Source organism: Miscanthus floridulus, chromosome 18 (assembly GCF_019320115.1).
Source record: "Miscanthus floridulus cultivar M001 chromosome 18, ASM1932011v1, whole genome shotgun sequence".
NCBI classification, from domain to species: domain Eukaryota; kingdom Viridiplantae; phylum Streptophyta; class Magnoliopsida; order Poales; family Poaceae; genus Miscanthus; species Miscanthus floridulus.
Genome location: NC_089597.1, coordinates 120,205,554 through 120,230,564, shown reverse-complemented (window position 1 = coordinate 120,230,564; position 25,011 = coordinate 120,205,554). Strand labels below are relative to the sequence as shown.

Genomic DNA, 25,011 nt, shown 5'->3' with positions numbered 1-25,011 from the left:
GTCAGCGATTCCGGTCGTCGCCACGTCAGCCCTCTGCCGCGCTACCATGCATGACGCGGCACAGGCATTTGGCCGCGCTAAGGCAATAGGCGCGGCTAAAAGTGTTAGTTTTAAAAAAAAACGACCCTGTTAGATTTAAAATTAGTTTTCAAAAAATATTAAAATTAAAAAAAAATCCTCATGTCATGGCGACGTGCATGTCATGTCGTCCATGGGCAGCATTTGCTGCGCCACCTATACTACAAGTCTACAAAGACTAGCAGAGGCAGCGCATGACGCCGACGACGAAGCTGGCGATGCAGTCCTGGCCGCGGCCGTCGCGGCCGCCGAGCGCGTCGTCCCGGACGAGGCGCTCCAGGCCCCGGTTCCTGGGCAGCGCGCCGGCGCGGTGCAGGATCGTCGCCGCCGCGACCGCCGGCCCGCCGGCCGCCACGCGCGCCGCGAACCGAACCACCGGCCTCAGGAACAGCGGGAGCAGGGCCTGCACGAGCACGAGAGTCGTCAGATAACACAAGGAAACGCGTTAGCGCGGCAGTGGTCAAAGCCGCGGCCGGCCTCGCGTCGTCAGCAGCAGCCAAGAAGACACATACAGCGCGAAGAGTCCAGACAGGCAGACCCTCACCATGAGCTAGCGATGGCTGCTGGATGGAGGCACTGCCAATTGGCAGCGAAGATGCCGAGTCCTCGAGAGCGCCGCCAGCCGCAATGCAGGCTTCGGATGTTTTCGGAATGCTTGACGGCGACGGCTCTTGGCCAGAGATTCACGGGGGTGATATATACACGGGATCGGGATGGAAGGAAGCCGGAGCCGGCGACGCATGCGTGGCGTGAGCCGTCAGAAGTCAGATGCATGCGCGTGTGTCCCCGTGGCGACGCAAATGGGTGGCGGTGGCTGCAGCACTGGTACTGGTCCGGGGGGGGGGGGGGGGGGGGGGGGGGGGGGCGCCCACCGTGCCCGCGCGCCGGCTGGCCGCGCCGTACTACAGACAAGGAACGCGCGGCCATCATTCATCCTGGGGCTGCTGCTGAACCACCACGCCACCCTATCTCGGGGCCTGCACCTGATCTGCCTCTGCGTGCGCCGTGCAGCCCGCCCATTTCGTCACCCATCGCGTCTCCTTTTCGGCGTCCGTGTTGCTTCTGCTCCGCGTGGCGTCGCACCCCACGGCCTGCGTAGTCTAGCAGCAGGCAGCGGGGTTGGTTGGTTTTCCGTCCACATTTTCCTTTGATTCTTTGGAGGTTTCGTACCGTCTTCTTCACCAACAAAAATGCAAGATCATGGATGGGTGTACTTGGATTGGATAGATATACATGTACGGTGTACCGTCCACGTACGGTGAAGGAACGTCCAAAATGGAAGTATGGAAAAACTTTGGATAAGTATGCAACAGTCACATGATCAATGCTGAGAAGATCACCTTTGGTTTGGACAACAACAAGCAATTTCTTGCCTGCACTCCACAGTCCACACAGGCAGAAACCCCAACGGCCCACAAAATAGCACATTCTGGGCCGAAAGAGGCCATACCACGAACAAGAGACCATTCTCAGCCCACTATACAACACACAGGCAGCCATGGCCCATCAGCCCATACCAGAAAAGGCCCGGCCCGGGTTTCCCCGACTGAAAGATTCCCACGGGCTCGCCGCTCGCAGCCTCCGTGCATATCACTCGCCTCCTCGCCCGTCTCCTCTCGCTCTCGCCCTCGCGCACCCGATTCCGCTCGCCTTTCCCCACCAACTCGCCGTCGCGGCGCTCGCCAGCCTAGGGTTTCGCCCCCTCGCCCGCCGATCCGCCCCCGCCGGCCATGTCGAGGCAAGGTGCGTTCGTCTCGTCGTTTCCTCTCTTCCCTCTTCTGCGATCGGGTGGGATTGGGTTGTTGTTTGGTGTCGATTGGTTGGTTTTTTTCTCGTTCTCGAGGGTTCTGACGCGACGGCTGGGTTTTGCTTTGCAGGAGGGAAGGCCAAGCCGCTGAAGGCGCCCAAGGTCGACAAGAAGGAGTACGACGAGGTATGTTGCTACGCGTTGGACTTTGTTCCCGTCTCGTTGCTCGATTGGTTCGTTGCCCCGAATAGCGATCTGCGTCTGCGTCTGTGAAACGCCTAACCATAGGGTGTGGGCGGTTGACTGGTGGAGCCCGTCTTCGTGTTTTAGATCGGTTCATGTTTCGTAGTTAAAATCCTGCAGAAGGGGAATTTGGCGAATGGTATGTGGGGTGTCAGAACTTGTGATAATTGGGCTGTCATGTAAGATGTGCTCTTGACGTATTTTTAGCAGATGTGCACGATAGTGGATTCATCATGTAAAACAGCTAGGACAGCTTCAAAAATCTGCAACTGACCATCTTTTTTCTTCTGTCGTGCTGTAAAACGCTGGTCGCTGGATGTATTCATGACTCTCCGTATTCCAACTACTGGCCCGAACTTGCTCTGAAACATTAATCAATTGTTTTTTATGGTCCAGTAACCAATTGTTTTGGAATATAGTTTTCAGAACTAAATTGCTTTGAATTGACATCTCCGAACCTCGGAGTAAATGTAATGGTACAGAGGTAGTTATGCCAGTGGTTGTTTTATATGTTTGTATGGTTGTCAGTTCAACATAGATGAATACCTTAGGTATTTTGATGAATGGTTGTGTTACCACATTAATGAGGGAGGATGGAATGAGCATGTTCGTATGGTTGTCTAGTTCAACATAGATGAATACCTTAAGTATTTTGATGAATGTTGTCTTACCTCATATTAATGAGGGAGGATAGGATGAATGAGCATCTGACTTAGACGATGGTCATGCCTTCAAAATTATGAGCAATTCCTTCTTACTTGGAGAACTAGTTAGTGAGCAATTAGTAGAAGGTGTAATTTGAGCAGCTTCAGTGATCAGTCCACAACTGATCTCTACTTGACATTATTCTGGTATCCTTTCTGTGCAGAGTGATCTTGCTTATTTGCAGAAGAAGAAAGAGGAGGAAAAGGTGAGACATTGTGGTCAATTTTATCTGGTATCTTGTTCTATTCTGCTTGGGTGGAGGATCCTAATTTGCTGCCATTTATTTATTGTATGGTTTTTGCACCAACAGGCACTGAAGGAGCTGAAGACCAAGGCACAGAAGGGCGCAATTGGAGGCTCGGGTCTCAAGAAAAGTGGAAAGAAATGAGCCTGGCCACCTTCTCTGTGTTGTGCTTCACTATATGCGATTGTAACAGTGCTACCTATTGTGTTCTGTGTTTTGCAATGCAGTTGGTTGCTTGATCAGAAGATGTTTCAGCCTCTCATCTGCTAGCTATGGTACTGATGGTTTCCTGATAATAATGATGACATATTCTGTAATGGATGCAACAAGACAAGTTTCTTGCATTTAAATCTCTCAGTTTCTTGATAGTTTTACATGATCCCAACTAGGAATGGAAAGCCACTCTGTTGGCCTTGCCCGCACTCAAGTGAGAATCTAAATTTTCCCAATTTTCTGTGATGAAGATTACGTACACCAGCAGGGTCTACGTTTTGTGTTCTATCAATAACATCTTCAGTTCAGATACTGACCATCCCAAGTGCCCATTTATTCCAAGTCTAAACATAGGTTCTGTGCCCGTTCTGTTTGTTTAGGCCACGTTATTTAAGTAAGTTGCCCACTTTAAAATGGTATTTAAGTAAGTTGCCCACTTTAAAATGACTTATTTGGAAGTCTTAGGACAAAATGCACTTTGCATCCCTAGCACACATGTTTTGGGTAGTTTTACAGCTCAGGTTTTGTTCGTGTTTACCTACTCCTAACAAGCTGATCCGTTGTTTCCGTTTTGTTATACTGATCAGCCAAACCATGTCTTCGTTTTGTTATACTGCTCAGCCAAAGCATGTCTTCATTATTTTTCCAGGGGGGCAGACTTGCATTAGGCTTCGCTCAGCCAAAGCTTCCGCTCTTGTACACGGAGACGAGATCGCTCTTGTACACGCAGACGACAAAGTGGAGTTACAGCACTGCCTTGCAGTAGCACGACTGGCATTAGTAGAGTCGGCCCCTTTGATGGCAGGACAACCACTACCACCGGTAGCTCTTCGTGTCCCAACACCTCATGCTCAAATTGCCAAATTAGCCAACAACACATTGTTACATCGAGGGTGGTGACTAAGGCCTTCTGCAATGTGTCGCTTGAGTGATGCCAGAAGAGGGAAAAGCCGATTCTAGCACCGTTTTACACGTTGCAGCAAGAGAGGCTAACTGTCAGTGGTTCCAGGAAAACGGAGAGCGAAGCACGTACTTGCGTCGGTTCCAAACCGATGCCCAGGAGATAAAATAGTATTTCATCTGCCTCCCATTTACCTCAGCTGGCTCACATCAACTGCGCATGGCCTGTTGCTTCTATTTTTTTTACTTCCCTTTTCTCTCACTTGTGGGACCCATGAAGTGATGTCTCCTATAGGCACACACTGTGGCCAGAACGCGCTACTTTTTCTAGCATCACTTACACGCTGCAGCCCCAAACTCAACCAAGCATCACTGTGAGCTGGCATACGTGAACAGTATCGGACACCGTTCACACTGTGGAGGGCCTAAGGAACTAACGGAGCCTACTGCATTGGTGGTGGAGAGAAGAAATACACTAGCACGTAAGTAGAATAAGTTCACCCTTTTCAAAGTCTTTATACACCTGAGAAGGTTCTCAAAGACAGACTTACCCCCTAAGTGCAGGACGTTCTTAGACCATTTATAGCGGGGTAATATAGTCACTTCGCTAGAGGGAAGTAGACAAGCAGTCATTGAAGCCTGTCGATCGAAACCTTATTATGCCGTCAATGCCGGGGCCCTACATTCCTACTGCTTGCTTCTTAATTTCATTCTTAGTTTAGTTTCTTTTACATACATGTGTGATGTCTCAAGAGCTAACATAAATTATCTGGGATAGGATAGTCACATTCTTGATTTCCAGGTACAGCTCTTTAATTCCTGTGCCTAACTTGAAGCCTAGCTTGAAGACATAAGGGAGTAGTGCTTAGTCATCAATGAAGACGATGCAATCCGAAAGCATAAACTGAAAAATAATCCTGCTTGTTACATCTACAAACCATAACAAAATAGTACACGGCTACCTTTAATACAATCTACCCAAATACTACCGAGGGGCGCATCGCCAGCGGAGCCATCGGCCATGCGCGCCAACCAGAGACGCCGCAGCCCAGGGGGCAAGCAGCAAGCTCCAGTCTCCATCTCGGTACCAACAACGGCCTTTATCCTCCGCTGGGCGTCATGGGTATGAGCGGCAGCATCTGTTAGCACACAGCAGGGACTAGGAATTGGAGAATATTATAGAACAGAGGATTAGATCATTGAATTTGGGGTTCTGAACTGGAATGTTTAAGAGCTCGGAGTGAAGTTTATTATATAGTTCGTAGGGGCTCCTGCATCTCCAGTTTCATAAAAAGAAGTTTATTATACAGTTTCTTAACACCCACGGCTATGGCTCATATATAGAACCACACACGCACACCTACGGCTCATAGAGCCACACATGCACACGCGATATTGTCTTGTGGATTGGGCTTCGCTAGTTACTTCATTGCCAGCACATTGATCCACTCTGGTCCAAATAGTTTTGAGTTTTGCCTCCCGACACTGGCACATTGATCAACAAAGATTCTTCTTCAAGAAATGAGATCAGATGATGGCTCGGAAACTTTTATTTGCAAGGTTATCGAGTTTTGTGTGGATCATGAAATTAACATTCTAGAAATGGAAGGAACATACATTTTGCGTGGTGGCCGTGCTCGTCGTCAACCAAATCACTTTACAAATGAACAATATTTTTGAGTGGAGATATTTCGAGCAACAATTGACACTCAGTTGGCTGAATTAAACTTGACGTTCAAATGAGAAAGTGATGGATCTTTTGTCTATGTGTGTTACACTAATACCAACAAACAGATTTGCATCTTTCAATGCTAGTGAGGTATGCAAAATGGTTGAAAAGTACTACCCAACAGATTTCAACCAACAAGAAAGGCTTGGATTATAGATTGCTTCGGTTGCTTCTTACTCTCCCTATTTCAAGTGCTGAGCGTGTCTTTTCTATATTGAAGATCATTAAGACAAGGTTGCACAAACAAGATGGAAGACGAATTTCTTGCTAACAGCCTGCTAGTACACATAGAAGGTGAAATTGCAAGAGGCTACAGTTATGAAGATATAATTTCTGATTTTCAAGATTTAAAGAAAAGGAGAGTGGACTTTTGACAAACGATAGTTCTATCTATATGTTACATGTATTTTGGGGTGTGTATATATATGTGTTGGTCTTCATGGACAAAATAGACCACACAATCAACTGTATTTTGTTTAGTGTGGCCTGATTATATAAGTAGTAACTAGTAAGACTAATTTCTTCACTATTTATGTATTTATGGATTTAATTGGCAAATTGCCCCCCCCCTATGTTTTGTTTCTGTCTCCGCTACTGTGTACACAGAAGACAGAGACGAGAAGGACATCATACACTCTAGTTGTAACTCTGTAAGTGGCACTACACCAGTAGTACACAAGCTACCGGTGGCTCTACGCAAGTCCTGAGTAGAGGCATCCCCTGGATTGCACCATCACATCTATCTTGTGTAGCTCTTCGTGTCCCAACACCTCTCATGCCCAAATTGGCAAACTAGCCAACAACACATTGTTACATAGATGGTGGTGACTAACGGATCCTGCATTGGTGGTGTAGACAAGAGAGAAGAAACATACTAGCGGAACGAGTTCACTCTTTCTGGTGTTTTTATTTATACACCTCGAGAAGGTTCTCAAAGACTAACTTAACCCTGAGAGTAGCAAGTTCTTGGGCCATTTATTATAGTCCGGACTGGATGGATAATATAGTCATTTTTCTAGAGGAAAGTAGTCATCGGCGTCTGCAATTCAACACCTTAACTATGTCGTCAATGTCGGGCCCTACACTCCAACTTCATTTTTAATTTCATCCTTAATCTAGTTTTTTTTCTTACATGATTCAATGGCTAATATAAATTATAGGATTTCCGAGTACATCTCTTTAATTCCTATGCATAAATTGAATACTGAGGAGTACTGCTTAGTCATCAATCAATCCGAAAGCATAAACTCAAATAATAATCCAGCTTGTTATATCTACAAACCATAACCAAATAGTACACGGCTGCCTTTAATACAATGTACCCTTGCTACTCCAAATTAAAGCTAAGGATTCGTGATTCATGACATCAATAATTACTTAATGGAGAATAAATGTCCCAAGTCATGAATGACGAGGAACTATCAAGTTATCCAAAGAAAGGTTCCGTTTGTTTGGAGGAATTTTGGAGAAATCTGGATGAATCTGGAGAAATTTGTGAGAGAAAAACACTGTTCCGAATAAAAAAAGAAGCGGATCAAGCCGGGTTTAAGAGCACGCAAACGGGACCAAAGCCAGCTAATGTACTGTACCGGCATAACCGACTCCTCTAGAGGGCAGAGGAGGAATGGAGCTTTGAACCACAAGCATGGCTATGACAGGTTCATGCAACTGTATATAGGCAGGCAGAAGCAGATGAGAGAGACTGCTATTGATTTTGGTAATTGAGTATTTCTTTCATCAAATGCAAATGGACAGAGGAACAATAATAATGAAGATATAGATAGTGATGGACAGGTTTACTGTTTGGATCCGACCAACAAAGAAGCACATAAGATAACCCTCATCCAGGAATAAATCCCTGGCCTCTCCCGCGCTGCGACTGTAGCAACCACTGTGCATCCGAAATTTAAATATCCCATGGCTGTGCAAACAGTGTGCATCCCAAGTTAAAATATCTTGATTTCTGTGCCAACACTATTTGCCCGAATTTAAATGCTTCTGTCCACTGTATAAACACTGCTCGATTCCTGTACCAACACTATTTGCCCGAATTTGAAATGCTTCTGTCCACTGTATAAACACTGCTCAGCTGAATTTTAAATATTTTGACCGCTGTTCATCACGGGCGCGGCGGCAGCGCGCCCAGTCGTGCTAGTATAGATGCTCGACAGAAGGTTTTCCTTTCATCTCCCGGCTTGCTACCGCCTGAATGAATTCATTGGCCTGCGCCATGCAGGGTGCCAACTTGCCAAGGTTCCTGTTCGGTTCACCTCACTTCAGACGGGTTTGAAAGTTAAAACTATCAGCCATAATAAGAAAAAAAACATTATTGTGGAGTTGTACCACAATAAACCATTATAAGCCAAGCGAACATAACGTATTGGAGTGGGGAGGGCACGAGCCACCACGCCGGTAGGATTGGAGGGAGGTGAGGAGCCGTTGTCGAGTATAGGGTGGTTAGGGTTTGACGATTGAAAGAGTGTAGGAATAAATTCATATACACACATATAGTTTATGGTTAGACATAAATCATATGTACTACTGAGCCTATTAGTTTACTCCATTTTTCTTCTATTTTTTTTCTCTCGTTAACCGAGGCTAATAACCGACTTAAAATGGATTTGTTTCCAAGTTTATGAGCAGTACAACAACAGCTGTAAGTAGCTAGAGTCATATTACTCCCCGGGAGTGGTATTCGAGCTACTAGTGGCGATACTTTAGGACCAAGTAGAGCCATGCTACGTCATGGCAGCATCACGCTTACTACATGTAGCCCTACGTGTCCCAAAACCTCTCATGCCCAAACTGATGAACAACCCAGTGTGGTAATTATTGGAGCAAAGAGCCAACCTCACACTAGTAGAGAACAGACCTTTGATCCTCAGTCAAAATGGGCTCTAGTCCTGGAATTTTTTACCCCCGGGACTAGAAATACCTTTAGTCCCGGTTGGTGGCTCCAACCGGGACTAAAGGTCCCTGCCCAACGGCTACTGCGCCAGACAGAGGTGGCAGGGACCTTTAGTCCCGGTTGGAGCCACCAACCGGGACTAAAGGTATACTTTTACTCCCGGTTGGTGGCTCCAACCGGGAGTAAAGGTCTACTCCCGGGCCGTGGCTGCGCCCGGGGTTGAAAAGTTACCTTTAGTCCCGATTGAATCTATCAACCGGGACTAAATGTTCTCCCTTTATAAATCGGCCGTCTCCTCCTTCCTTCCCGAGCCCGAGCTCAGCACATTTTGAAGCTCACTGCAGTAGTGTTCTTGCTTCCTCCCTCCCTCCATTGTTCCTCCATCCATTCTTCGATTCCTCCGTCGATTCTTCAGTTGTAAAGGTTACCAATCTCATACTCTCATTTTTTACCATTTTCTTATGCCATTTTATTCACTATATATATTTATGGTTCTTTATTGTGGGTTTTTTTTTTCATTTGTAAGCAATTTGAGCTCAAAATCACTTTAAGATTGCTTATTTACATGAAAGAAGGTTAAAGTATATATAAATATAAAGTTAGAAAATAGTTAGAAAATTATAGCAAATCCTTACTAGTTGAACTTGCGGACCGTGTTCAGGTCGGCGAGGATGTTCTCTGCCGAGCGGTAACGGACGTCAAGGAGGAGCTTTGATTCTACGAGGGAGAGCGATAACGGTCGTGGAAGACCGTGTTCCCTTCCTCGTAGAATCGGAGCTCTTCCTTGACCAAGTACGGTGCCGTCCGGTGGAGAAATCCTCGCCGAGCTGATCACGTAAGCAAGGTCAACTAGTACGGATGGTTATTTATTCACATATCCCGATATCGTCGTAGTAGTCTGTCAATCACCGTACCTAAACGTAGTATATATAAATAAAAACTTAGAAAATAGTTAGAAAATTATAGAAAATCCGTACTAGTTGAACTTGCGGACCGTGTTCAGCTCGGCAAGCATGTTCTCTGTCGAGCGGTAACGGACATCAAGGAGGAGCTTTGATTCTACGAGGGAGAGCGACAACGGTCGTGGGAGACCGTGTTCCCTTCCTCATAGAATCGGAGCTCTTCCTTGACCAAGTACGGTGCTATCCGGTGGAGAAATGCTCGCCGAGATGATCACGTAAGCAAGGTCAACTAGTACGGATGGTTATTTATTCACACGTCCCGATATCGTCGTAGTAGTCTGTTATGTGTGTACATTTCCATTCTTCTGTTAATTTGCGGAAATATCATATGAATTACTTACCTGCCGCAGTAAAAGACGAGAACACAATGACCATTAAAAATATCATTGTTTAGAGATCTAGATAATTTTATAGTTTGTTAATTTTATTTGTTTATAAAAGAAGAAATTTATAGTGTATTAAAAAATGAGTATAGAGAGTAGATGGCAACTGCTTCCGGGTCCTCGGGCCTCTCATGGGTTTCCAAAGCGACTTAGGCCGGGCCTTCCTCTCATTCCATGCGGCAAGTGTCGTGATGAGACGAAGATTGTGATGGAGTACCGAGTGAAGAAGGAGGGTCCCAACAAGGATCGTATCTTCTACAAGTGTTCGGATCGCAATGTGAGTTATTTTATCGTATTTAATGATTATGGTTAGTTTATACCTATTTTCATGATGGTTGTGATTAAAGTTCTAATTTTTTTATTTTAATTTCAGTGGGATGGCAGTGGACGATGTTCAGGCTTCTACTGGGAGGAAGAGTATGTTGAACTCGTGCAAAAATATCTTGCACAACAGGCAGATACGGCGGCTAATGAGGCAGTGATCACATTGTTACATAGGCCTTGTTTAGTTCTTCCTCCAAAAAATATATACTTTATCTTATCGAATGTTTGACACATACATAGAGTATTAAATATAGACTAAAAATAACTAATTGCACATATTACGACTACTTTACGAGACGAATCTTTTAAGCTTAACTAGGCATGATTTGACAATATGGTGCTACAGTAATACATGTGCTAATGATGAATTAATTATGCTTAATAAATTCGTCTCGCGGTTTACTGACGGATTCTGTAATTTATTTATTTTATTAGTATCCGAACACCCCATGCGACATCCTCATGTGACACCCAATGTGACACCTCAAAACTTTACACCCTAAAACTAAACAAGGCCATAGATGGTGGTGACTAATGGAGTCCATCTACTGCCTTGGTGGTGGAGAGAAAAAACATGGTAGTAGAATGAGTTCACCCTTTCCAGTGTACTTTATTTATACTAGTCCATCACGCGCCCTCGCACGTGTCGGCAGTCAGTTGGAAATGTAATTGTAGATCTGGAGGTGTGTATATATTTTTATAAGATCGGAGCATGGACACGATAAATACCTGGCACTGTAATACCTGACGCACGACGTGAATTAGCTGGTAAATGAAAAATACATGTTTAATCTTTATATGATAAGAGAATTAGGCAAAGGAGGTTAATATAGACATTTTATACAGATAGAACACTTCAGTTTTTTTTTGTACATGGGGCAGTACGTAATTTTTGTACATATTTGACAACACAAATCAGTGATAGCAGTGTTCTGGATGCCTGAGAAGGTAGCAAACTAAGTGCTAACTACGCCTCTGGATATTTGATCCTTTCATCTTGAGATGTCAAAGGGATGTGTTTTAGAAAGGCTGCTGCTGAAAGACATTGAACTCTACTTGCTGGGTGAATCTGGTGATACATTTGAATATGGTAGATCTATTCAATCTGTCAACAAAAAGATGAATATATGATGAGTGCATGTGCAAAACAATTTACCGTGAGTAAAGATGTGCTTCAGTCAATTTAATTAGGAACCTAAAAGGCAACGAGATGGATATGATGCTTAGCAGGAGCACTTCACATTGCTATTTGTATGCGAACAAGAGCACGTGAAATTTGAAACACATTTGGTTACTGGAGCATGACTAAGCATTATCATACTGCACCAAGACGTGTGTTGTACGCTATTTCACACCGTACAAAGCTTGTTATCTAAATGATGTTGGTCAGCTAAATGTTTAGGAAAATAATTTTATAGATAATGCTTCAAAATCTTTTTTTGGAAATAGCAGTACAATGAGGCAAAGCGTGATTTAACAGATAGAAGGGCAAGTTAGGTAAAGAAAAAAGTGCATGTCCGCCCTAGGGGCCAAGTTAGGTAAAGAAAAAAATGCGAACTAAAAAATCGGATCAAAAAATGGATGCCGTCCAGGGCCGTAGGACAGTATGAACAACACTGTAACCAGAATTTTTATAAAAATCACAAATCACAGTCTAGAAGGTCTAAAGACTATAGATGACAAAAAAAATGGATGTCGTCCAGGGCTGTAGGACGGTATGAACAACAGTGTAACCGGAATTTTTATAAAAATCACAAATCACAGTCTAGAAGGTATAAAGACTATAGATGATAATAGGAGGCAACCTAACTGCAGACATGGTGGCACAAATTTCAGTAGTAGCTAAATTCACTCCATAGAACATGCAGCGGTAGGGAGAAGCATGAATCACTAAGTATGCTATTTTCATCAGTAAACAAACTCAGTCATCGTGTAAGCTAAAAGGCGAACCCTAGAATAGGCACAGTCAAAACATAGATAAGAGGAGCATAAAAACAAACACTAACCTAAGCTGGCTATAAACGGTTGGAACAAGCCGCCATACCTTTTGCCAAATATTGGAGATCCTGCAAGAGAAAAAAAACACAAGATAGTCAGCAATACGAAGCCGTTCGTTAGACGTAGTCTGTTCAGACAACATAAATTCTAGTTACAAAACAACTAAACATTGCAGATTGCGCTCCTGTAGCAAAAACTTTAGCATTTTCTATGTTAGATGCACAAAAGATAGGTTTATATAGCTGAGTACAGGTAGTTCTAAGCATCCAACTTAGCACATAATATACAGTGGACAGTAGTGTCTCGAAGTATGTAAACGGGCTACCATCCAGGAGGCACTATTACATACATAGGCTGTATATAGGAAAGTGAACAGGGACTTATTGTATGCACTGAGCATAAACTTGTTCATGTTACAAAATGCCAGATCCATGTCACTATTTCATATACCTGTAGGATAAGGAAAATGGTTAGTAGTATGAGGAGTATGCAAGACACTTATTAAATCTGTCATAGTAGTTGAAAAAAGATTTGGTATCATAGGTAGTATAGGTTTAGATAAATGATCAGGCCTCCAAACATATCTAAAATGGACCGCTTCTGTCAACAAATTCTGAAAGTTTTTTACTGAAATGATCGGCGCTATATGTTCTGCGCTGATAGTGGAAAAGTAAAAGGGTAGTGCAACTAACTGAGACAATTTTATTTATATAAGAAAACCCAAAATGCACGAAGCAAATAGATCTATCCGTTAAAAAATAAAATGAAACATAGATGCTAGCTGAGGAAGTAAGTTTGGCCTAGAAAATCATTTATTTTTGCTTTAGTTTAAAGACAGGAATTATATTTTGGATGTATGGTCTCAACAGTGTCAACAATAGTGAGTTCTCAAATCCTGCAAAGACTATAAATACAGTTGAATAGGGATAGGACATTGGTTTACCTTGCCAGTGTCAGTATTATCTTCAAATTACTCTTTGCGGACGCGCTCAACACTTTTTTGTTACCTACTTGTAATGGGATATTAAAATTTAGGAAAAGCCAGTATGTCTACGTGCAAAATATGTTGTATAGGTAAAGGATTCTAAAAGGATAAAAAGAGTGTTTCTGTCATACGGAAGCAGCCTTCTGGAAATAAATGATGACCATATCAGTGGCTTGAGCTGTCAACTAGAGGAGGTCCCAGTCGATTTCATTGGCATGCTGATAAATATCTGGCTTAAAGGAAATCCCATAAACAGATGTAGTTCCCTATACCAAAAGCACACATCAGTCCTATAAGATAGAAGCAAAGGACAAACTAAGCACCTTGTCTTAGGGTACCACAATTATACAGAGAACGTCAGCTTTGCTTCCAAGTAAAATGGTAGCCTGCAACAAGAGGACACACAATGCTAAGAGTCTCGTCAATGATCTACAGGAAGTCACAACCTTACGCAGCGGCAGCTTGTAAAATCTCTAAATCTCTTCAAAAATATCAATAGGGCAACTAAAATCATAGGCACAACAAACAAAACAAAAATCTGGCAGATTGTTCATGGAAGTCAATATTGCAACCACATAATTTACTAAAACACCTTAGAATAGTGGCACCAAAATATGAGTTGCTCGTTGGTCCCTAGATCTCCCGCATGGGTTAGCCGACCACTCACCAGCGTTCCCGCACACACACACTACAGCTTGAGGTAGAAGAGCGAGGGAGAACAGAGCGCGCACACACAGCGCATGCACCAGCGTTGGTTCGGAGCTCTATAAAGGAGATGGCAAAACTGAACTCACTCTGTTCACTTAGTTGTAGTGGGAAGCTATATATACAACTCTACTCATCTAATCCTAGTACACAGACATATCACGTTGCCATGCTGCTATAGTGACTAGATGTGATAGCAGGGCTGACTTTGGCGCCTGCTCCTGCTATGGCTGTAGTGCGGCAGGAGAGCCTTTCGCGTGCCTGCCACTACCAGTAGCTATAGTACAGCAGCAGAGGAGCCCTTTCAACACCTGCCTCTGCCGCGCGTACAAAGGGAGAGCAGCAGATTACTTTATAATTCCTCCCCTAATCCTACTACTAACCCTAAAACCTCCACCACGCTGATCATCTTCTTCAGCTTCGTGAACCAAAGACGATCGACCGGTTTGGTGAGGACGTCCGTGAGTTGCCGACCAGTTTTGACGAACTCGATGGCGATCTGCCCTCCATCGACACAATCCCTGAGGAAGTGGAACTTAACGTCGATGTGCATGCTCTGGTCATGGAGAACCGGATTCTTTGTGAGGGAGATGGTGGACTGGTTGTCCACCATCAGTGCTGGTGGGTGAGTTTCCACACCGGTCAGCTCGCCCAGCAGCCGGCGCAGCCACACAACTTGGCACGCCGCTGTGGCCGCCACCACATACTCTGCCTCGCACGTGGACAGAGCCACCACCATCTGTTTCAGCGACTGCCATGAGATTACACCATAAATCATTTACTAAAACATGTCATGAGCATCATGTTTATGTGTTAATGCATGTAATAAAGTGTGTAGATCAATTTCTGTAACTCAAAACAGATCGACAAAAATGCGAAACGAAAGTTGATTCAATAGTCATGTTATATCACTTAGGGTTTAAAACTAATTTTTATTGAACAAAAATACTATAGAACATGTATGTGACACCTTTACAAAGTTTGAAATGTGAGATTTGTAGATGACAATGAAATACTTGGTGTTGAGAGATAATGTTGTTAAGGACTATATTCAATAGCTTAAAAGTGCAACTAGAAATAGAAATCCATTTAACACTTAGAAAATTTCATGAACTTTTGGAAGGTTAGGCATTGTGATGTTTAACAATTTTTGTAGAGAAATTGGGTTAAGGAGTAGGGTAGTATTATGGCTTGTTTTAGTAGCCTAATATACCCTCTAAGGTATAGCAAAAGTGATTTGGGATTGGATCAACGGTTTAGACATTTTGAATGCTTTAAAATTCATGCACGACACTTGCTTCGGTTGCCTGGTCGAGTGTGTGCGATCACCATCGCGTGGAGCCTCGGTGTCGCTGGGCTCGAACGTGTGCCTTGTGCACTGCCACTGCGTGGTCGGCCATGACTGTCCCATCCTAGCCGGCCACAGCTGGCCGTCTAGCCTTGCCGTGCGGTGTTGCCACCATTGCCTGACCCGGTGCCCTAGGCCACCTAGCCGGGCAGACGTCCCTACTGCTCTGCTGCGATGCCGCTGCTACTGATACTATGCCATGATGTGCTCACCCCCTCACTGTGCGCACGAGGGCTTGCCCCTTCCTCTACTGCTCGCACCGTCGCTTTGCCATTTTTGGCGCAGCAGCCCCGTAGGCAGTGCTGGTCGGTGGCATGCGTGTGTTGTCCGTAGTAGCGACGCATGGGTCAGCCGGATCACAATGGATGCATCCTGCTAAGGCTGGTCACTGTCGAGCTCTGGTTCTCTCTCTGCTCTCCCCGCCATGGCTGACTGAGCCACGCGAGTTAATACGGCTAGGAGGAGTCATCTCGGGTCATGGTGTCGTGTCTCTGGCGCTGCCATCAAGTCCTCTAGTCGACCGTCCCCACCCTGCCTTGAATGGTGCCTGGTCGAGCTCCAATTTTGGAGTTTTGCCCCTACCACAGCGCCATTATGACCCAACCCGCCACCACCGTAGGTAGCCACCTGGCTCACAGCCTCAAGCCAAATTGGCTGCACCACCCAACCCACCTTGCACCCCTTCTCGCTGTGCACACCTAAGTTGTAACCCTATGGCTACCCTCATGGTGCTAACGCAGCTGTGCCACCACAGGCCCCCCATCACGCTTGCCACGTGCACGCGACTAGGCTTGCTCGGGGCGTCTCCTAGCCAAGCCACCGCCACTGGGTAGGTGCATGGTGAGTCACTGATGCTCACCCACTGTTTCTATCACCTCTTTTATGCCAAGGCTCACTAGAACATGGTTGCCACCTGCCGCAGGGTGCTCACCATTGTGGAGAGGCCATCCTACTATGTCCCAACTTGTCCCACCGCTACCTAGAGTTGCACGTCAGCCCGTAGGTAAGGTCGACCCCCTAGCTAGGTCTGTGTGGGTCCTAGTTGGCCAGCGTAGCAGCTCAGTGCTGGCCAGTGTCGTGCCGACGAGCACGGAGGCGTCGAGGACCTCTTCAATGTGAAGATGAGAGAATACGAGGGCTTCCTTGCAAAGTCACTGTCTATAGAAATAGTACGCGTAGTGCTCGCGCTAATGCCTGGCAACGCGAGGGTGTTTTTGCAAGAGTGCTAATGCACATAGGCTACCCCCATCATGGGCTGGCTCGCTTGGGCCACGTTCGCGCGGTGGGCCACGCTGGGCTTGTCGCCTTTTCTTTTTAAGCGAATTTGTTAAATGGTTTTCTAATTATATTTCTAAGCCGATCTTTGGTAAATCATATAAAATCATATAGGTATCCAAAAATTGTGAAACCAATTTTGCTAGGTTCCTAAAATCATGACCTATCTGCTAATGTATTTTGTTCACTTAGTTTCATAGAATTTTCAAGAGTAAACTAATTAATTTGAAGCACTTAAAATGGGTAAAACATGAACTTGTAGGAATTATTGTGACGAATTGATAGTAGTACTGCCCTGAAATTTTTACACTAGATTCCTAACAGTATTAGGTGCTCACTATAATTTTTGTAGCTCCATAGGAATTAGTTTGTTAAGGTAACTACATGAGCCCTAGTACATAAATATATATTTAATTAATCAAATGTCAAAAATTAGTTGGGGGTTTGTAGAACGAAAACATTTTTCAGAAACGAGCCTCACTTGACCACGTGGATACATGGCTTAGTATGTTAGTCATTAGAGCTAGCTCATTAGCTTGTGAGACATAATCATATTTTAGAGTTGTGGATGTCAGTTGATTATTTACGTCCCTGTGTTGCATCCACGTATTTCATGATAGGAGCGATGTTGGATCGCAGAGTCATCGGGAGTAGCAGAAGTAGATGGTGACTTGATGATCATGCCACCAAGATGAAAGCTAACTTGGTTATATCTTACCCAAGCAAGCCCCGATGCATAACCCCTATTATTCTGCACTTTATTTTATGCTTGTGCATTAAGTTTAAGGAGTTGAATGAAACCCACTTGCATATATATACCCTTATCCTATGAGTTTTACTAGTAGGACAGGATCGTGTAGATTGCTATGCTATAGGACTCCGGTAAAAGTTAAGTGATTGCCTGTCACTCGCGAGAGATAGGAAAGATATTATTGTTGTTATTATATTACTATCACATGAAATATATATGAATGATAATTGGAGACCGGGCGGAATGGTGCTTTGGATCTGGACTTGGATAGGCATTTGAGTGAGGCTCGGATTGTACTTGTTCCGCCTGTGTTGATTGAGGACCGTCCGTTGCATTAGATTCTAGTCAGGTCACAGACTTATTATCCTGAGCACATACTTGCTTATGGGAGCAGAAAGGCTTGTTGCTCTCTTGTCGTGGGTTCTAACTCTTTCTAGACCAACTGATTGGAGGCGAGGATGGTGGAGGTCTAAGCACCACACTAAGTCCGGGACTCGAGTGTGGGGGCCGAGTGTGGGGGCTTGGAGTCCAAGTTTGGACGGGGACCTAGATCCCATGACAAGAGAGTGGTGGGTTGCTCCTGCTTGTGCCTGGGATATAAGCAGGGGCGTGTGTTTCAGGGTACCTAGCTGGGATATATTAGTGCACGAATCGTCATGTAATGCGGTATGACTTGTCTATGATCTAGCACCTGTAGTAAGAACTAGAATATGAAAGATGGTAAAATGGTTTTGATTGCTTACCACCTGGTTGAAAGTAGCATAGGTGCTTACATAGAATGGTTAGTTAATGAACTAATGATGACCACTAATAAAATTGAATATAAGGACGCACATTTAGTAATGCTCCTACAGATGCAATAAATCCACAAGCCAGATAGCCTTGCATATCCTTGGAGTCTTTTCTTTCCTCCTGATGGGTAAGTCTTGTGGAGTACAATTGAGTACTCAGGGTTTGTTCTACCATGTTGCAGGTGATCGAAGGATGCTTAGAGATAACTCTTGTGTGTGGAATCCTCCTGGTGGGCTCAGAGAGGATTTCTTTCATGCTACGACCATAGTGTTTATTTATAACCCTCATGAAAGGTTTTTATAAGAAAAGATATAAAATCTGCTAGCATCTCTTGTATAAAATATCCACTATGTCAATGCTCCACCATGTCATTAAAGTAATCCTGCTTCCTCTATAACTCTGCTAACATAGTTATATTCTGCTATTATAAACAATAAATATTATACTCTAATGTTGCATGGAAAGTGATGTAAAAATGGCTAAAATGTTGTGAGCTTTATTCTCCCATTTATGATCCTATTGAAAAATGTGGATTTTTGGGTTGTCCCATGGGGTGTGCTCGATAGAACTGCCTGATGTAGCTCAACTTCGGGGTGCTTAGTGTCTAGTGGAAGACAAGCATCTCCGTAAGTGTGTTATTTTAGGTGGTTCTGCCACAGGTGGTACCAGAGCATAAATGAGGAAATAAAGCTTTGAAACCCTTTTCTAAATTAAAAATTGATAACCTATTTTTACAAAGGTTAGGGCATTTGCATACGAAGTATATAAATAGCCCTATTACTATAGTTAAGAATCCGAAATAGATTTAACTAGGTTTTCTCCGGTGGACTGGCTCTCGTGTAGTATACGATCTTTAAGACAGGCGCACTAGTAATGCCTTAGTCACCGTATTGCTGGTAGATGCGCCTTTCATAGCTGTCACGTGAGTCGTATGGTGCACGACTGACCGGCCCTTGTTTGGTAGTTATTACTGCACTATGACTTCATGCTCCGCATTCACCTAGGGGTTCATGCCTATCATGACCCATGTCTTCCCGTACTCTTTTTTGCGCTCTTGTTGGACCCCTGCCCTGCAATCGTTTTAGTCATTAATGACCTCGAACATCACTCGCCTCGAACATGCAAAAAATTCAATCGATTCATCTGTAGTGATCCCACACAAGAACCTTGGTGGAGCACGCTAGGACCACTGACCGCTCTGCCATTATAAGTAGGGCCTAGCCTAGCTATTGGTACCACCACTCGATGCACTCCAGCTCACTTAGCTTTTCCTTTTGAGCAAGCTTTTTGCTCAAACCTTTCTTGCAACCACTCGCCAGGGATGGCAGGAGCCTGGGTTAGCAATTACTGCTTGAACACTGAGGGTTTTTCCATAATCCTATATGCCACCATGCAAATGCTCAGAGTCAAGGATCGTCCCAAGTATGAGGGCCAGTGAGTATGAAAAGCATGGCACTGAGAGGTGTGAAGTTACTGTCTATATTGGAAAGAGTGAGGTGTTTCCTGGTATCACTGAAGCCTGGAATGTGACCGCAACTGAGTTTCGCTTCATCGACACCTACCAAGTTATGGCTCGCAAAGCCTTGTGGTACCTTTGCCAGATGTATGAAGAGCCCATTGCTCGTACCCCCATGAGGTTCTTTCCACCTTTGGAAAGGAATCGACGAGTATGGAGGGCTCACATGGAGGCTTTACAAGGGTGGGATGCGCAAGAAGATAGTCCAACCGTGGTGCACTCGACCACATACCTGCTTGCTCTAGATGAGCAGTATGAGCAACAAATCTCAAAGCTAAGGAAGTGCCTTCGACGGGCTGAGGAAGTCGAGATCTTCTCCAGGATGCTCTAGGTACAGCTTGCCGAAGCGCATGCCAGTGCGGCAGCCGTAGAGAGTCAGGAGACTGCCATGTCGGATGCCCTAAAGGAGGCCGAATATCATCATGCCCACTATCTAGGAGAGGCCTACCTTGCCACCAGGGTCAAGCATAGGACACTGGCCTGCTGAAAGGCAGGATCCCGTGATAGTGGAAGGAATCCCTGTCCACCCACCGGAAAGAAGGAGAACTAGTGTTGTAGTGCCTGCTAAGCACCCCCACCATCAGAAGTGTCAGAAATAGAGCCCTTGCTTCCCCTCACTTAGCCCCTACCAAGAGAGGAGGTAGATCCATAGCCAGGATAGTAGAAGAATTCATTGAGCCCGGGAATAAAGATGTGTGGTTCAACAAAGTAGATTAGTTGCCTTGGGGAGGTGTACCCATAGTTAGTAGTTCCTTTCATCGCTGCCCTCTAGTATTGTAATCTTTCTGTTGTATTTCATCTATAGTTGTTGAGATTGTCCAATCGTAGGGAAGGTGAATAGTATGTCGAGAATGGGAGAGTGAGTGCCTATATGTTGTACCCGTATAAGGCCGTTGGAATGTGCATTTTGTTATTTCGCTGTGTTTATTGCATCCATCTGCCCTTAGGTCTCGTTAGACATGCTTAGGGTTTTGAAAATGATGTTCGGTGGGTTGCAAGAGAGGTAGCCATTCAGATGAGAATAGAACAGTCATGGTTGGATAACAGAGAACATTGTATCAACTAATTGTGGATGTCCCTAGCAAAACACTTAGATCTTTTAAATCAAATCCATTGCGGAATTTGAATTCCTTGTACCTTATTGCGAATGGAATCCATGTTGTTTGAATCTTCCCTTACAATACTCCTCTTATTTTGTGGTTTATGACCCCACTATTTTTCGCTGCATGTAAGTTGGTAAAGTGGCCTGGTTAATAGCTTATGGTGCCATGACAAAACACACTGAGATGTAGCCCACTTTCGTCTGGTCTTGGGGAAGACGATCACATGATCCACCATCCACTTGATGTAGCTGAAAGGTCCTTGTGTGGTTTTGGTAGTTTAGTGACAACCTAGGTGGACTAATTATGTTTATGTGAGATACACAGGTGATTAGTCCATAGGTACATGTGTGTGAGCAACATATGCCATGAAGGTAAAAATGGCTTGGAGATGTTGTAAAGCTCACACATGTGATGATGAAGGAGCTCATTGCCAATGAGGCATGACCTTGATTCATGTGATGAAGATGGAGAAGATCAAGACATGACTTGGCTTGATGGACCGGTTGCAAGCGTGAAGGGCAAGTTGGAGGCTTTGGAGCGATGGACTGCATGGAGGTGAAGCTTGAGCAAGACTTAGCGCCGATGGATGAAGGCAATGGTGAAAAGTAAGTGAAGTCAAGATCAATGAACCAATATGATCACTGTGATGATATGAAGTGGATCATATCATTATTGATCATGTTGGTGCATGTGTTGCATCGACATTGGAGGAGATGGAATGGAATGCACAAGGCAAAGGTATAACCTAGGGCATTTCATTTCACCTGATCATAGGTGTGTAGAGAAGTTGATGACCTGGGTTTAGGATAGATGGCCATACTATCAAGTGGGGCAAACTTGTTTGCATATCGGTCATCTAGTGCCACTCGAGTGATCTAACTTTGCATCGTCGCTAGGATCGAGTGGTGTGGCAAGTTGAGTGGCTAATCCTTTGGAAAATGATTGTGAAAATGCTAACACACATACACATGGTGGTGTACACTTAGTGGTGTTGGCACATTTACAAAGGAGATGAAGTTGGAGTTGATGTGGATCAAGTCGGCGATGAAACAGAGGCGAGAAGGGTTCAAAACTTCACCGGCGGAGTGTCATCGACGCCCTGTATAGAAAAGATAGGGTTTCACAGAGTGCATCGGACGCTGGTCACATAGTGACCAGACGCTGGGGTCTCACGTCTGGTCAGTGATAGCAGAGAGCATGCAGGCATCGGTCTTCGATTAGACGCTGGTGTTAAAAGTGACCGGACGCTGGTAGGGCGCGTCCGGTCAGTGCTAACGTATGGTGACATAGGCGGTGCTAGAGTTAGGCGCGCGAGCACAGAACTAATCAGACGTTGGTCTGCATCCGGTCATGGTGGACCGGACACGTCCGGTCACAAAATAGAGGCTCAGGCAGCTATCTGGAAACAACCGGACTCAGGCGCAGCAGCATCCAGTCATTCACTGTGCAGCGTCCGGTCACAACTTAACCATTGAGATTGGGTGGCTCCAGTTAAACGTAGAGCGACACGTGGATGGCGTAGAGCGATCGGATGCTGGCAGGGTGTGTCTAGTCAATCTGACCGGAGCATCCGGTCCTCTCGAAATTTGCCTAGTGAAGGGGTAACGGCTAGTTTAGCCTATGAGGCTATAAATAGAAGGGGGTCTCGGCCATGGCTAGAGCTAAGCACCTCGAGGGGACTTTGTGTCCATGCTTGAGAGTGCTTAGGAGCCCTCCATCTCATATATGCTTGATAGTGATCATCTGATTGTGTGAGAGAGCGATTCTAGTGCGATTGCATGATGAGGTTGCATCGAGAGGCACTAGGTGATCGAGTTGTAAGCCAGTGGTGCTTGTTACTCTTGGAGGTTGCCACCTCCTAGATGGCTTGGTGGTGGTCTTCCGTCAAAGCCCGTAAGAAGCATGTGCGGCACTCTAGAGAAGAGATTTGTGAGGGGCAACTCTAGTAGAGCGAGACATGAAGGGCTGACAAGTGGTCTAGCCGGGTCAAGTGCTAGAGCTTGTGGTAAGCACTCCACGTGGGAGAGTGTGACTTGTGGGTCACCACTAGCAAGAGGACTGGCGGACAACCTTGGAGCTTGTCTCAATAGGGACGTAGCGTGTTGGCAAGCACGTGAACCTTGGGAGAAAATCACCGTGTCAACATTGTCTTCATCATCTTCTCGGTGGTTTGCTTTCTGCGCAACATAAGCTTGTATTACTTTCATATACATTGTGCTTGTGTAGTTGCTCTTGAAATTAGTTAGCTTGTGTAGCTTGCTAGTTACCGTTTAGCTTGTGTAGCATAGAAATAGCTCCCTTGCGTGGCTAATTTGGTGTGTGTAACCTTGTTAGTCATATTGCTTAGTTTGTGTAACTAAGTAACTTGTGCTCTATAATTTGGCTTATGTAGCCTTGTTATTGAGCATTGCTAGTGAGCTTAGGTAGCTTTGTGCTTTTGCTTAATAGCATGTGTAGGAGCTCTAACAGTTGCTTGAAGTACTAGTGGCATAGGTTTATATGACCTTGCTTCTAGAATTGATTAGGTGAGCTCTAGCTAGCCAGGCACCTTAATTACTTAATTAGGATCTTTGCAAGGTGCTAGAGAACATAGATATAGGGGTATAGTCTTGGCTAGACCGATAGTTTTAATTCCGCATTTGTTTTGGTAAGTCCGACACGATTAATTTTAGAAAGGACTATTCATCATCCCTCTAGTCCGCCATCTCGACCTTAAAGTAGTGCAACAGCCACTACACTATGGCCCAGTGATCCCCTCAGGGATCCTCCATGAAGCGGCTGATGTAGCCCACTGGTGAAAGCAATGTCTGACCTCATATGGACTAGGTAGCGCAAACCGCCAACGATGCTTCGGTAGAGTGTTGCATCTACCTTCGCCGTGGTACTGGCCTTCATCAGCTTCAGCTGCTCCTCCATTGAAGTCACGCACGGCTTGCACTCAACCATGCCGCTTCGCTCCAATAGCTTCGAGGCATACATGCTCTGACCAAGCAGTGAGCACCTCCTTCCCCTGTCTCACCTCGATGCCGAGTTAGTAGGAGAGCATGCTGAGACCGCTCCTTTGAAAATCAGCCACCATCTTATGCTTGAAGCTATCGATGTCCTCCGCACTTGGGCCAGTGACGATCAAGTCATGCACATACATGCCGCCAACGAGCTCCTCCTTCCCCTATCACCGTGTGTAGAGCGTGTGCTCAGTTGCGCACCACGTGAACCCAAGCTCACCCAGCGTGGCATCAAGCTTAGGCGATTCCACTGCTCATAGGGCCTACCGTAGCCCATAGAGTGCCTTGCGTAGTCAGAGCACCCTGTGCTTCGCTCCCTTAATGGCGAAACCCAGAGGTTGCCTGACAAAGACTGTCTCCACCAGCTCACCGTTGAGGAAGGCTAATTTTATGTCTAGGTGATGGATGCGCTAGTCCTTCACTGCTGCCAAAGCCAGCAACAATCAGGATAGACTCCATGTGTGCTACCAGCGCAAATACTTCCTTGAAATCGATGCCCTCACGCTGGACAAAGCCTTGGGCGACGAGGAGTGCCTTATGCTTGACAATGGCATCATGCTTGTCCCTCTTGACCTTGTACACCCACTTTAGGCCGATCGGATGACATCCTAGAGGTGGATCGATGAGCTCCCAAGTCTTGTTTTTCTTGATCGCCTTCATCTCCTCCAGCATCGCTCATCGCCAATTTGCATCACGCTCGGCCAGTGCGAATGTGGGTGGTTCCTCTACACTGATGAGAAGCAGCTCTAGATCATTGAGTAGCTAACCCGCTAGGCCTAAGGACCCTATGCCACCGATGATGTTGTCCAGCCTATGGAACCGCACATCCTGCACCATCGTGGAAGGCATCCACGAACTTGGATGATATCACTTGGAGGTGAGGCGAACTCGACCGACATCGATGGTGTCCCCTATTCCATCGGAGTGGTCGGCACAACACCTGGAGTGCTCGGCACCCTGGCTGTAGTGCTTGGCACTACTCCTGGACCGCTTGTCACCACTCTTGGAGTGGTTGGCACCACTACAGGAGTGCTCGGCACCAATCTTGGAGTGGTTGGCACCATTGTAAGACCCCTTGGCTCCACTACGGGAGTGTT

At 45.3% G+C, this 25,011-nt stretch overlaps 1 protein-coding gene and 1 long non-coding RNA gene across 2 annotated transcripts; one reads left to right on the top strand and one right to left on the bottom strand.

The window, feature by feature from the left end:
* Nucleotides 1-256: 256 nt before the first annotated feature.
* On the bottom strand, nucleotides 257-666 carry LOC136520664 (uncharacterized). Its single transcript, XM_066514264.1, has 2 exons — nucleotides 623-666; nucleotides 257-481 (listed from the first exon to the last, which is right to left on the bottom strand). The coding sequence occupies exons 1-2, from the start codon at nucleotides 623-625 to the stop codon at nucleotides 257-259; spliced, it is 228 nt and encodes a 75-aa protein (XP_066370361.1). The 5' UTR covers nucleotides 626-666.
* A 986-nt stretch (nucleotides 667-1,652) lies between these two features.
* Nucleotides 1,653-3,385, top strand: LOC136521425 (uncharacterized). The gene is made up of 4 exons (XR_010775548.1): nucleotides 1,653-1,821; nucleotides 1,956-2,011; nucleotides 2,937-2,978; nucleotides 3,084-3,385. It is a non-coding gene; the product is annotated as an uncharacterized lncRNA (long non-coding RNA).
* Nucleotides 3,386-25,011: the final 21,626 nt, after the last annotated feature.